General features: G+C 45.0%; 1 protein-coding gene across 3 annotated transcripts in view; it reads left to right on the forward strand.

Moving 5' to 3' along the window:
* Positions 1-14,504, forward strand: part of LOC118366427 (semaphorin-4G-like) — a 40,077-nt gene that overhangs the window by 11,506 nt on the left and 14,067 nt on the right. For 2 of the 3 annotated variants that reach the window (XM_035749078.2, XM_035749080.2), the window contains exons 3-9: positions 7,393-7,541; positions 7,995-8,057; positions 8,206-8,304; positions 8,432-8,525; positions 8,666-8,779; positions 10,321-10,475; positions 12,988-13,163. In XM_035749078.2, coding sequence (XP_035604971.1) covers positions 7,393-7,541; positions 7,995-8,057; positions 8,206-8,304; positions 8,432-8,525; positions 8,666-8,779; positions 10,321-10,475; positions 12,988-13,163 — 850 coding nt within the window. Of the gene's footprint in view, positions 1-6,918; positions 7,074-7,392; positions 7,542-7,994; positions 8,058-8,205; positions 8,305-8,431; positions 8,526-8,665; positions 8,780-10,320; positions 10,476-12,987; positions 13,164-14,504 lie in introns of those variants that run through there. The other variant, XM_035749081.2, reaches the window with a different exon arrangement.

Here is a 14,504-nt window from a genome sequence, read left to right on the forward strand (position 1 = left end):
ATAGGTCAGGCTTCTGACAGACATCAAGGACACTTCACCCCCGACTGCCTTGGGCGGCGGCCATTTTGCGTCATCCTCATCGTCATCATGGTCTGACTATTTTTTAAATGAAGAATCCAAGGCTATTCTTGTGCACACACTTGGATTAGTCAAATGAAAAATGAGATTTGTTTTTACATTGCCACGGGTTGTCATTATGTTAGCATAACTGCACAAAATAAAATAATCTGGGACAAAACATAATGTCCTTGTCGGGTTTTGAGAAAGGGAGAGTGATAGAGAGGGTGAGTGTGTCTCTGTGTGTGTGCGTTTTTGTGTGTATGCGCGTGGATTTTCTTGTCTGTGTGTGTTGTTCTGTTTGTGTGTGCCCTGCTGTGTCGTGACTGCCCCCCCCCCTCCCCCTTCTGCATAACCTCGAGTGTGGCCTGACCTTTGAGTTGGTCAGTGGAGAAGAGATTCTCATGGCTCACTCATGTCTCTGCCTGTCTCTCGGACTGCCCGTCTCTCTGACTGCCTGTCTGACTATCTCTCTGCCTGCCTGCCTGCCTGCCTGCCTGCCTGCCTGCATGCTAGTCATGGGTGCTACTCATAGTATCACCATTGTATCCCTGAGTGACTGTTTGTGTGGGGAGGAGGTTTTCAAACAGGTTTGCCAGCATAACGAAGTGACTTTACCTGTGACAAGTGACAACATGTAGTATTTGTTGTAGTAACCTGCAATCCCATTTTTTTTGTCATTTAAGCCATTGCCGTCTGCGAGGGTGGTTGAATTATGCAAATTGTGCACCTGTCCAACGAGATGTATTGAAGGACATTCACTACTTTTTTTGTCAGAAACTACAGTAATGCATTTGATGACATTTATTAACCCTATCAGAAGAACCCAATAAATCTGACTGGCACGATTGTGTGTATTATAAGTCTTGGCACAGTGTGGTCTTTCCCTAGTGTGTTTATTGAAACCATTTTTCAACCATTATAGAAGACCAAAGAGTCAAAGCAAGATTTAAATGAACCACATGGGCTATAAAAATAAAGAGTCGCACATTCTATAAATCAAATCAAATTTGATTAATCGCATACATATATTCTGCTCATGTTATCACAGTTGTAGTGACATGCTAATGTTTCTAGCTCCAACAGTGCAGTAATACCTAACAATACACACAGATCAAAACAAAGAAATTAAGAAATATCAGAACGAGCAATGTCGAAGTTCGGAATATAAATATATAAATACAGTGCCTTTGGAAATTATTCAGACCCATTGACTTTTGTCACATTTTGCTACGTTACAAACTTATTCTAAAATGGATGAAAAAACATCAGCAATCTACACACAATACCCCGAAACAGGTTTTTAGAAATGTTTGCAAATTTATATAACTTTTTTAACAGAAATACCTTATTTACATTAGTATTCAGAACCTTTGCTGTGAGTCTCGAAATTGAGCTCAGGTGCATTTTGTTTCCATTGATTCCTTGAGATGTTTCTACAACTTGATTGGAGTCCACCTGTGGTAAATTCAATTGATTGGACATGATTTGGAAAGGCACACACCTGTCTATATAAGGTTCCACAGTTGACAGTGCATGTCAGAGCAAAAAACAAGCCATGAGGTCGAAGGAATTTTCTGTAGAGCTCTGAGACAGGATTGTGTCGAGGCACAGATCTGAGGAAGTGTACCAAAACATTTCTGCAGAGAGAAGGGCCTTTGTCAGGGAGGTCCCCAAGAACCCCATGATCACTCTGACAGAACTCTAGAGTTCCTCTGTGGAGATGGGAGAACCAGACGGAAGCCACTCCTCAGTAAAAGGCACATGACAGCCCACTTGGAGTTTGCCAAAAGGCACCTAAAGGACTCTCAGACATTGAGAAACAAGATTCTCTGGTCTGATGAAATCAAGATTGTACTATTTGGCCTGAATGCCAAGCATCACTTCTGGGGGAAACCTGGCACCATCCCTATGGGGAAGCATGGTGATGGAAGCATCATGCTGTGGGGATGTTTTCCAGCAGCAGAGACTGGGAGACTAGTCAAGATCGAGGGAGAGATGAACGGAGCAAAGTACAGAGAGATCCTTGATGAAAACCTGCTCCAGAGTGCTCAGGACCTCCGCCTTGGGTGGAGGTCCACCTTCCAACAGGACAACTCATAAGTGGCTTTAGGACAAGTCTCTGAATGTCCTTGAGTGGTCCCCAAATTTGGCACACAAATACAGGTGTGCCAAGCTTGTAGCATCATACACAAGAAGACTCGAGGCTGTAGTTGTTGCCAACGGTGCTTCAACAACGTACTGAGTAAAGGGTTTGGATACTTATGTGAATGTGATATTTCAGTTTGTGATTTTTTTATAAATTTACTAAAATTACAAAAAAACTGTTTTTGCTTTGTCATTATGCGGTACTGTGTGTTGATTGATAAGGGGGGGGAGGATGTAATACATTTTAGGATAAGGCTATAATGTAACAAAATGTGGAAAAAGTCAAGGGGTCTGATTACTTTCCGAATGCACTGTATGTATATAATGGTGTGTATAGACAGTATGTGAGCCTTGACTAGAATACAATATATACTGTACATACTGTATGAAGTGAGTGAAACAGTATGTAAACATTATTAAAGTGACCAGTGTTTAATGACTATGTACATAGGGCAGCAGTCTCTAAGGTGCTGGGTAGAGTCCCGAGTGGTAGTGGGCTAGTAACAGTGATTAAGGTTCAGGGCAGGGTACTGGGTGGAGGCCCGGCTAGTGGTGACTATTTAACAGTCTGATGACCTGGACATAAAAGCTATTTTTGAGTCTCTCGGTTCCAGCTTTGATGCACCTGTACTGTCTCCGCCTTTCTAGATGGTAGCGGGATGAACAGGCCGTGGCTCGGGTGATTGTGGTCCTTGATAATCTTCATAGCCTTCCTGTGACACCGGGTGCTGGAGATGTCCTGGAGGGCAGGCATTGTGCCCACGGTGATGAGTTGGGCAGAACTTTCACTTTTACTTTCTGTGCTTTGGTTCCATCCAGCCCCTTTCCCCACCTTACCGTGTGAAGGAAGAATAAATTCCCTGTAAACGGTAATAGTCTCTGTCATCCTTACCCGCACCTACAATCACATACCTTTTCTTTACTCCACGGGGAGTTGAGTTGTAGCAGGGTATTGCGTTCCCTCCTCCAATAGGTGTACATAACACCAGACCACCCTCTAGAGAGCCCTGCAGTTGCGGATGGTGCAATTGCCGTACCAGGTAGTGATATAGCCCGATAGAATGCTCTCAATGGTGCATCTGTAGAAGTTTGTGAGGGTCTTAGAGGCCAAGCTGAATTTCTTCTCCTAATGTTGAAGAGGCGCTGTTGCACCTTCATCACCACACTGTCTGTGTGAATTGACCATTTCAGGATGTCAGTGATGTGCACGCCGAGGAACTTTAAGCTTTTAACCCTCTCCACTGCGGCCCGATTGATGTGGATGGGGGCGTGTTCTCTGCTGTCTCCTGAACTCTGAGATCAGCTCCTTCATTTTGTTGATGTTGAGGGAGAGGTTATTTACCTGGCAGCACTCTGCCAGGGCCCTCGCCTCCTTCCAGTAGACTGTCTCGTGGTTGTTGGTAATCAGGCCTAACACTGTTATGTCGTCAGCAAACTTGATGACAGGAGGGTGTTGAGCACGCACCCTTGTGGGGCCCCCATGTTGAGGATCAGCATGGCGGAAGTGTTGTTGTCTACCTTCACCACCTGGGGTCGGCCTGTCAGGAAGTCCAGGACCCAGTTTCAAAGAGCGGGGTCAAGACCCAGGGCCCCAAGCTTAGTGATGAGCTTGGAGGGCACTATGGTGTTGAAGGCTGAGCTGTAATTAATGAACAGTATTCTGTTCATCAAAGAAGGTGTTTAGGTTGTCCGTGAGCGAGGCGTTGGTGTCCGCGACGTGGCTGGCTTTCCCTTTACATTACATTACATTTAAGTCATTTAGCAGACGCTCTTATCCAGAGCGACTTACAAATTGGTGCATTCACCTTATGACATCCAGTGGAACAGCCACTTTACAATAGTGCATCTAAATCTTTATAATCTGTGATTCTCTGGAGTACCTGCCACATATGTCTTGCGGTCACTTTGCCCCTGTACTGTCATTTGATTGCCTTATGGAGGGCATAGATGGTCTGTTTGTACACGTCCATGTTCCCAGTTACCTTGCCGTGTTTAAATGCGGTGGTTTGCGATTTCAGTTTTGCGCAAATGCTGCCATCCATCAATGTTTATTGGTTTGGATAAATTCTAATCGTCACAGTGGTAACAACATCCTCTATGCACTTCCTGATGAACTCAGCCACTGAGCCAGTGTATACGTCAATACTATTCTCAGAGGCAACCCGGAACATTTCCCAGTGCGTGATCAAAACGATCTTGAAGCATAGATTCTGATTGGTCAGACCAACGTTGAACAGTCTTTACATGGGTGCTTCCTGTTTAAGCTTCTGCCTGTAGCCGTCGATGAGCGAGGAGCTTTGGTTGCATTTTCCTCAGATTTCCTTTATTAAAATCCCCAGCTACAATAAATGTTGCCTCGGGATATGCGCTTTCCAGTTTGCACATAGTCAAGTTTAGTTCCTGAGAGGGCAGATATACCTCGGGAGGTAATGCGGTCGGCATTTGATGGTGAGATTTTCCAGATCAGCAGAACTTGAGTTCCTGTCACACCCTGAACTTAGAGAGTCTTTTTATTTCTCTATTTGGTTAGGTCGGGGTGTGATTTTGGTGGGCATTCTAGTTTTCTTTTTCTTTGTTGACCGGGTATGGTTCCCAATCAGAGGCCGCTGTCTATCGTTGTCTCGGATTGGGGATCATACTTAGGCAGCCCTTTTCCCACCTTTTAGTTGTGGGATCTTGTTTGTGTGTAGTTGCTTTCTGCACTGCATGTAGCTTTACGTTCGTTTTTGTATTTTGTTGTTTTTTCGGTGTCATTTAATAAAAGATAAATATACGCCTACCACGCTGCACCTTAGTCCAATCCATCTCTAAACGATCGTGACAGTTCCTGTACGTTACCACAATCACACCACGAGTATTTAATCATGAAACATACTTTACACCTCCACCTTTCTTTTTCCTGGAGAATTCTTTCTTCCTTTCGGTGTGAAGGACGGAGAACCCGGCTGGCTGAATGGACGGGGACAGTATATCTGGAGAGAGACATGATTTCATAAAACAGAGTATGTTACAGTCCCTGATGTCTCTCTGGAAAGAGATGCTCGCCCTGAGCTCGTCTATTTTATTGTCCAGGGACTGAACGTTAGCGAGTAATATACTTGGAAGCAGTGGATGATATTCACACCTCCTGAGTCTGACTAGGAGCCATGGCCGTGGGAAGATGTTTTGGGTTAGGGGTGCTGTTGTCAAATTATTATTATTTTTTTTGATTTATCAGGGGGTGCCGCAGCACCTCTAGCACCCTTACTTCCCGCGGCTATGCTAGGAGCCCACTCCTTATACCTCTTCCCCGGCGGTGGCGTCTTGGAGAAGCCCCCGGGATGACAGGAATTGCCTCAGGGAGTTGAAAGAAAGGATCCAATTTAGGGAAATCTAATTTCTGGTCGAAATGCTGATGAGTGATCGCCGATCTAATATCCAGAAGTTATTTTTGGCTCGAGGTAATAATGCGAGAAACGTTCTGAGCAAATAATGAAAGAAATAACATACACAAACAAATCAAATATGCAAAATTGGATAGGAGCTGGAAACAGGGCGACCATGTCTGTCGTCGACATCATATATAAGCTCCCAGTAATATTGGGTAAACCACCAATATTTCAGAATTACAGTGCCTTCTCCAGGGTAATATCATGAATGTTTTTTTAACCACATGGGAGCATCGATCGATGAGTCTTCTTTTAGCTGAACATGCAATTTGATTTATAGCACCTGCTCACAACCATTGCATGTTTCTACGTTGTAAATCTTAATATCGTGGGGTAGTAGAAGTGATGGTTGTGTTTGACATGGGATATTGGGGGAGGGCATTTTAAGGCCATTCAGCAGGAGATGTGCCCCAGTACTGTCAAATCATATAAGCGTACAAATGCCACAATTAGGGCAGTGTGCGTGTGTCTGTGTGTGCCATTGGGGGAAGGGGTGCACAAGAAGGGTTGATTAGGGTTATCTCAATCACTGCATATTATACAGAGCCTGAGCTTCATATCCCTTGAACAAATACAGCAGGCAAGCAACACAAGGTTACACATTTCTTTCATTCCTTTGTGTTTTGACCTTAATTCATGGAAACGGATCAAACTAAATATTTTATCAGTAGTCTGGAACCTCTGAAATGGGGGCAAGCTGCTCTGTTTCTACGAAGTGGTGAAAAAGGAGGTCATTGTTTTCATCTAGGCTGCTATATTTAAGATGTGATCTTATTTAGTGGTGAGGCAGATAAGACCGTATTTTAATTGTGAGTAGCAGCACTGAACGTTCATTGATGGAGTTTGAAGATAAAAAAAAAGTGAGGAATATGGGACGGAAAAAGAAAGAGAGATTAAGAACGGGATAGAGGCGGACAGAGATGACCAGAATAAATGTGAGATGGAGCGAGGGAGAGTTGAACAAAAGGAGGGAGGAATAATGGAAAATAGACTGAGGAATATGAGTCAGCGTGGTGTAAGATGGGTATAATAATTTAGCACACATCCTCCCCTCCTCTTTAACCTCCTCTCCTCCTCCCCTTCGCCTCCTCTTCCTCCTTCCTCGATCCTCCTCCCCCCTGTTTTCCTTTCCTCCTCCTTCTTCCCCTCGGTTCCTCCTCTCCTCTTCCTCCCCCCTTTATTTTGGTGAATTGATGGGAGTATGTCCCAGGCTGCTTGCAGTAATAAGAACTTATATGCATGACGTCCCACATATTGATTTACTGGGGACGGATGCACGCTTGTCACAGTCAATCTGTTGCACTTCCCATTTACTTCTGATAGATAGCTAAGCTACCGGAAGAAATTATGAATCGTTAGAAAACACAGCCTGATATAATGTCACCGAGACCATTGGAAAGAGGAAGTATGTGCATAGCTGTATATTCCAACTATATAACTGTAAGTACAACTTTAAGAACAGACAGTTTCATTCTATGAGGCAAGACTTACAGCATACCTAAGACTGGAATTCCACCAGATCCAACATAGTAATATTTGGGGAATGTTTTGTCATTGCGCTATATTTTCTTATTCTGAAAGTGGAAGCATCAACTTGTGGGTCTAGTACTTGGCAGTAGTAATAATAAGTATAGTTTTTTTCCAGTAACAACACCATTCTGTGACTTTATTTGACCATGGGAAAACTGTGCAAATACCACAATGCAGGTTCAGTTAAATCGACCCCAAAGACTCAGTAAATTTGTGTGTTTGTTTTCAGGCCTGTTAGGTTGCCAGCGTTTCAGCAGCCCATCTCAAAACTACAGCACACTACTACTGGAGGAGGACAATGGGGTGCTATACGTGGGGGCCAGGGGGGCTCTCTATGCCCTGGACACCACCAACATCTCCACTCCTGGCAACCTCACGGTGAGTGCCGGGATGCTAACTTGCTAACGTTTAGATCGGCAATTAAGTTGTATTGTATTTGTAACTGGTTAGCTGGTACAGCACATCATATCACATGACCGTTATGTTGCAATTTGCGAAACTAACCCTCTTTCACAAATCTTTTTCTCTTTCACAACTTTTAAACATGACAGGCTAATAATAGCCTTAAGGAGATTCAGTAAATCCTATTGTACGTTCATTTTCTTCAGTGTAGGCATTGGATTAAATGCATGGGGCAAGTTTACTCACGGGCCAACAGAATAGATTAAAACACAATGTAGTTGATGGGAGTAACTGGAGTATTAAAATGGAGTATTCACTGGAATATTAAAGAGCAGCATTCACTGGTATTTAAATGTTGGCATGTTACACTGTCCATCCTCCCACTACCTATTTGGGTGACATGAGAGGTCATTCTTCTCCCCCTTACAGATTGACTGGGAAGCTTCGGCCGAGCAGATGAAGCAGTGTCTCAACAAAGGAAAAGACAATCAGGTACAACCCATTGTATGCAGCTCACACCGCTCAACTCTAATGTAATAATGTAGTCCTCATACAGAAGGAGTCAAGTGAATGTGTTAGCCTGTGTCAGCCTGCTGATGCTATATAGATGTATAACCATCCTGCGTTGTCTCTCCTACAGACAGAGTGTTACAATCACATCCGCGTCCTACAGAGGTACAATGAGACTCACCTGTACGTCTGTGGCACGCACGCCTTCAGGCCCCTCTGTGCTTACATAGTAAGAGCTGTTCTTCCTGTTGCTGGAAACTTCTCTGTTTACATTCTGGCTTCCAACGTACTGGTGGTGTGATTTATATTCCCGTAGTGGAGTTATTGACCCTCTCTCTTCTTCTTCTCTCTATCAGGATGTGGAGCGCTTCAGTTTCTCCTCTGGCTTCGAGGAGGGCAGGGACAGGTGTCCCTACGATCCAGCCAAGGGCTACACCAGCCTCCTTGTGGGTAAGAACCTTAATCTACTCCTTGGGGTGCACTATTTTGTCCTAACCAAGCAGTAAGAAGAAACTGAGAGACACTCTTCGATCTCCTGTTCTGTGTCCTCTCTCTCTGACCCCTCCATATCTCTCTCTGTGGTCTGTCAGACGGTGAGATGTTCTCAGCGACCCAGTATGAGTTCCGCAGCTCTCCGGACGTTCGTCGGAACTTCCCCTTCCCCACTCTGAGGACGGAGGAGGCCCCGACCAGGTGGCTGCTGGGTAAGGACAGATTATGGCCCATCCCTGGTCACATTTTGTGGCTTGATCCCTACGGTTATGCAATTTTGGAATACCAAAACTGTCATTTTGATTCAAAATACTACAGCTATACGGCACAACTACTTCAAATAGACATGGTTGTAAATACATGCAAATACTTTTCAATTCCCAAATACATTATGGCAATATTCAACTACTTGTGAAAATAATTCAATAAACTTTGTCAAAATACACTATATATACAAAAGTATGTGGACATCCCTTCAAATCAGTTGATTTGGCTATTTCAGCCACACCCGTTGCTGACAGGTGTATAAAATAAAGCAAACAGCCATGCAATCTCCATAGACAAAAATATCACTAGAATGGCCTTACTGAAGAGCTCAGTGACTTTCAACATGGCACCATCATAGGATGCCAGATTTCCAACAAGTCAGTGTGTCAAATTTCTGTCCTGCTAGAGCTGCCCCGGTCAACTGTAAGTGCTGTTATTGTGAAGTGGAAACATCTAAGAGCAACAACGGCTCAGCCGCAACGTAGTAGGCCACACAAGCATACAGAAGGGGACCGCAGAGTGTTGAAGCGTGTAAAAATCGCATGTCCTCGGTTGGCAGTCCGACGGACGAATCAGAGTTAGGCAAATACCAGGAGTACGCTACCTGCCGATATGCATAATCCCAACTGTAACTTTTGGTGGTGGAGGAATAATGGTCTGGTGTTGTTTTTCATGGTTCAGGCTAGGCCTCTTGGTTACAGTGAAGGGAAATCTTAATGATACAGGACACAATGACATTCTAGACGATTCTGTGCTTCCAACTTTGTGGCAACAGTTTGGGGAAGGCCCTTTAATGTTTCCGCATGACATTTCCCCGGTGCACGAAGCAAGGTCCATACAGTAAGGGTTTGTCGAGATCGGTGTGGAAGAACTTGACTGGCCTCAACTCCATTGAACACCTATGGGTTGAATTGGAAAGCCGACTGTGAGCCAGGCCTAATCGCCCAACATCACCAATGCTCTTGTGGTTGAATGGAAGCAAATCCCCTTCAGCAATGTTCCAACATCTAGTGGAAAGCCTTTCGCAGAAGAGTGGAGGCTGTTATACCAGCTAAAGGGGGACCACCTCCATATTACTGCCCATGATTTTGGAATGAGATGTTCGACAAGCAGGGATCCACATACTTTTGGTCATGTAGTGGAATTGTTTCTAAATGTATTTAAAAGTAATTCAAATACAGTAAATAGTATTTGAAACCAGGTCTGGTGTGAAGTACTGGTCGATAACATAGGTCATTTAATATCCACTCCTTCATAATACAAGATCTTCCTTCACTTTAGCATTCTTGAATTGATATACTGTATACTATATACTATATATAGTATATATATACTGTGGTCATCCTTGCTTTCAGCCTACATTATCTCTATAGGAGTTGGTGGCATGTTAGCAGGTTGTCAATAACATGAATCTCTCTATATGTGCTTTGTCCAAAGTTGGACAGAATATGCACAGAATAATGGTGTGTTGCTATTGTATGAGCAGAGGCGGACTTTGTGGGCTCGGCGCTGCTGAAGGAGAGTGTCAACAGCTCGCTCGGCGACGACGACAAGATCTACTTCTTCTTCACGGAGAGGAGCCAGGAGCAGATGGCCTACCCCAGCCAGACCAGGGTGGCACGGGTTGCCCGCGTCTGCAAGGTAGGCCTGGAGGGGGACAGGTGTTATGTCATTTGGGGTTGCCCTAATTTGGGGTTGCCCTAGAGGACAGGCTCAATGGCTGGAATGGAATGAATAGATCAAACACAAGGAAACCAGCCATTACTATGAGCCCGTCCTCCAATTTCGCCCTCTACCAGCATTCTCCCGGAACAGCTTCCCTTCTCACCAAAACTCCAGGCCAAACCTGGAGGGTTGTAACCTTATATTGGGTTAATTTACTGTACTTCTCGTTTTCAGTTCTGAGGAGAGGAGTAGCGAGCTTGCTCTTGGAGTTGCCTGTGTTTTTCATTCACGTTGTGCTCTCACCCACTGAGTGAACTTCAGGTTGATTATTGTTCTCCTCACATCTTGGCTGCTTTCTGAAGGGCTTCACAGTTGCCAGGCAGGGTAGAAGCCCACCCAACCCCCGCTGCAATGGTATACTCTCTTTCTCTCCCCACTTTCTCTCTCTCTCCCTCTCGCTCCCTCCCCCCACTCTCTCCCTCCTACCTAATTTTACTGGAGATCAGCGTCTCTCTGTCAGACACTGTGCCCAGAAACCACTCCTGGAGATACAGAAAATGGTTATTTCACTCCTCCTCCTTTCTCTTTGGCTGTGCCTGGTGTAACTGTAATCTTCATGCTTGCAGTCTCCCTATTTCTCAATAATGCAGCTTTCTGGGAATGGGGTTAATGGGGGGGCACTCGGCACAGTGGCAGTCACCCATGATGATGACAGTTGCAGCGGCGACAGATCCCCAGACACAGAACTCCCATTAGTCGCTAGCCAGAGACAACTGTAGGCGTGCCACTGGTCGGTCTGCTTCTCAGCCAATCCCCAACCTTCTTTTCATCGGCAACCCACATATGTGGTGTGCAATCTATTGCACAGATGCCAGATGTGGCATCCATGCTTGAGGCGGGCCTACTTGGCTATCAGCCTATATAGCTCTCAGCCCCTGCATAGCCCCTGCATGGCTTCTACCCCTTGTTTTAGACCAGTGCCAAGCACTAACACACCTGAACCAAGGGCGTGGTTAGTTAATAGGTTGATCAGGTGTGCTACTGTTGGGCTAGAATGAAAATGTGCACCACTTGGCACTGGTCCACTTCCTCCAATTTATTTTTACACAGGCATATCCTCAGGGTGCTGTGCTGGGGTCCTTGTGTCTGTTAACAGAGATTATGAAGTGACAACATGATTAGCCACAGAGCGTGTGCATTACAATTCACCTGACAGGCTGTCGTTAACAGCACCACAACCAACATCATCACAACCAAAACATCTTTAGTCTTCTATACCGGCTACTTGTGTCTACTTTTGGATGGCGGCCATCTTGTCTCTCTGCCCAGAGCTGGTTGCCAGCTCTCTCACCAGGGGTCTAATTCACTAGGGAGAAGATTAACCTTCAGTGCGGGTGTATTTCTCTGCTTAATCTTCTCTTTTTTTTTTGCATTGAGAACAACGCTATTGTTCTCGATGGATCAGCCCTTTTTATGTATGAGTAATGTGTGCTGTTTGTGTTTGTTTTGGTTACTTTGTTTTCTGTGACTACAGTGTTTTGCGGCGGATACAGTACTGAGGCTGGGTAGAGAGATGATAGAGGTCTATGAAAGACGGAAATGAAGAGCGATGGGTGTATTAAAACCCCGCCACACAAAGAGGGGAGAAGTCTCTGCTCTAAATGAGGTGTGCTAAATCACTCTATTCAGGCTTCTTCTCCTCCCAGCACCTCCTCGGATGCTGCTGCCCGAAATTCAATTGGAGTAAATGTGTTCAAGGAGGCACACTGTGAGCCTCAACTGAACACTCTCATTCAATGGTGCTCAGTACTGCTTCTAGTGTGTGCAGTGGGGTTGTGAGTAAGTGTGTGTGTATACAGTATGTGGATGAGTTTGTGGTATGTGTACGTATGATCATGAGTAAACCTGTGTGCGTGTGTTACTGTATGAGTGTGTATGTGTGTGTGTGTGTGTGTGTGTGTGTGTGTGTGTGTGTGTGTGTGTGTGTGTGTGTGTGTGTGTTACTGTATGAGTGTGTATCTGTGTGTGTGTGTGTGTGTGTGTTACTGTATGAGTGTGTATCTGTGTGTGTGTGTGTGTGTGTGTGTGTGTGTGTGTGTGTGTGTGTGTGTGTGTGTGTGTGTGTGTGTGTGTGTGTGTGTGTGTGTGTGTGTGTGTGTGTGTGTGTGTTACTGTATGAGTGTGTGTGTGTGTTACCTTATGAGTGTGTATCTGTGTATGTGTGTGTTGCCTTATGAGTGTGTATCTGTGTATGTGTGTTACTGTATGAGTGTGTATGTGTGTATGTGTGTGTGTGTGTGTGTGTTACTGTATGAGGGTGTATCTGTGTATGTGTGTGTGTGTGTGTGTTACTGTATGAGGGTGTATCTGTGTGTGTGTGTGTGTTACTGTATGAGTGTGTATCTGTGTGTGTGTGTGTTACCTTATGAGTGTGTATCTGTGTGTGTGACTGATGTTCGGGCCATCTCTCCCCCCCCCTCCCCTCCAGGGTGACTGGGGTGGCCAGAGGACCTTGCAGAGAAAGTGGACGTCCTTCCTGAAGGCTAGACTGGTGTGCTCCGTTCCTGACTACGAGCTCCACCTGAATGTGCTGCGTAGCGTCTTCGTACTGGAGGGCCCAGACGTACACAGCACCGTCTTCTACGGGATCTTTGGCCTGGAATGGTAAGAGAATGGAGCAATGGTATTTGTTGTCTACCATACCGCTACTGGATAATTGTCAACTGGCTTTATACTGTTGTGTAGTCATGCACTCATCACTTTGTATGCAGAGATTTGTGATCTGTTGACAGTGTAAGTAGATAGTAGTTTGTTGTGGTTATCAGATGGGAGATTGTAAGCTGATAGTGAATGATGGGGAGTGAGAGAGGCTGACATTGGGGCTGCAGGCTGAAGTAGGAGCATATCAATGACCCTGTCAGGCGAAGATAGGGTTGCAGGCAGCAGTGTTTTGTGTGTGTGTGTGTGCGCGCGTGTGCGTGTTCATATGCATAATCATGCTGTATCAAACAGTCACCACGGTTCTGAGAATCAGATGGTGTAAAAACAGACAAATATAGAATTGTCTCTCCCTCTCCCTCCCCCATTTATGGCACGCTAAAGTGCACCTTTGTGAGTTACACCCATCACCATGTGTGTGACCTGAGTGAGTAAACGTGAGTAAGCCTTTGGGCAACACTGTATTACTCTGGGCAGACACCAGAAGAAGTCATGGGTTGGCTGTGCGGGCTAAGGAGGACACACAATAGGCTTTACAGTGACTCATACAGGCTAATCCTACCTGCAAGCTATGAGCATTTGGCAGTTATTTAACCTGGTTCCTATCTACTAGCACATACACAGGACAAAACTACTCTTTCTCTCCTCGGTACTCCCCAACAGAGCCATGTCATGTGGCTTAGAGTGTGTGTTCCAAATGACACCTTACCTTGACCAGACTATTTGGTACTGTAGGAAATCGGGTATCGTTTTAGATGCGATCATCCAGTCAGTCTTTCACCCAAGCGCGTAGTCCCAGGTAGTAAGACTTATGCCAACGCAGTTGAGAGTACATGACTCAACTGCACATTGAATACGAATAAAGCACAAGCTTAGTGCTGATATACAGTAAGACGAGAGCTTACCCGTCAATGACCTGGTGCCAACTCCCCATATCCCTGTTGAAGACAAAGGGAAGAAGAGAACAAGGAAAAGATGACTGTTACCCAAAACCAAACCCCCACTCTCCTCCCCACCAGTGGTGGAAAAAAATACTCTGTTGTCAAACTTGAGTGTGACTTTACATCACTGCTTCCATCCCTACTTCCCACTACAGCTTTCAGTGAATTATCTACTAAAACCTGACCAAGTCTATTGACATTTTCTCTCTCGGTGAGTGGATCACTGATGTGTTTGAAATTCGCTTTGGGTGGCCGGTGGCAGTTACTTTCCAAGAACAAGCTTCAATGTTTTATATAACGGTTGAATTATTATTCTCTGACTTTTCTTCTGTGTCTTGGGGCATTT

This window comes from Oncorhynchus keta, chromosome 3, assembly GCF_023373465.1.
Source record: "Oncorhynchus keta strain PuntledgeMale-10-30-2019 chromosome 3, Oket_V2, whole genome shotgun sequence".
NCBI lineage: Eukaryota > Metazoa > Chordata > Actinopteri > Salmoniformes > Salmonidae > Oncorhynchus > Oncorhynchus keta.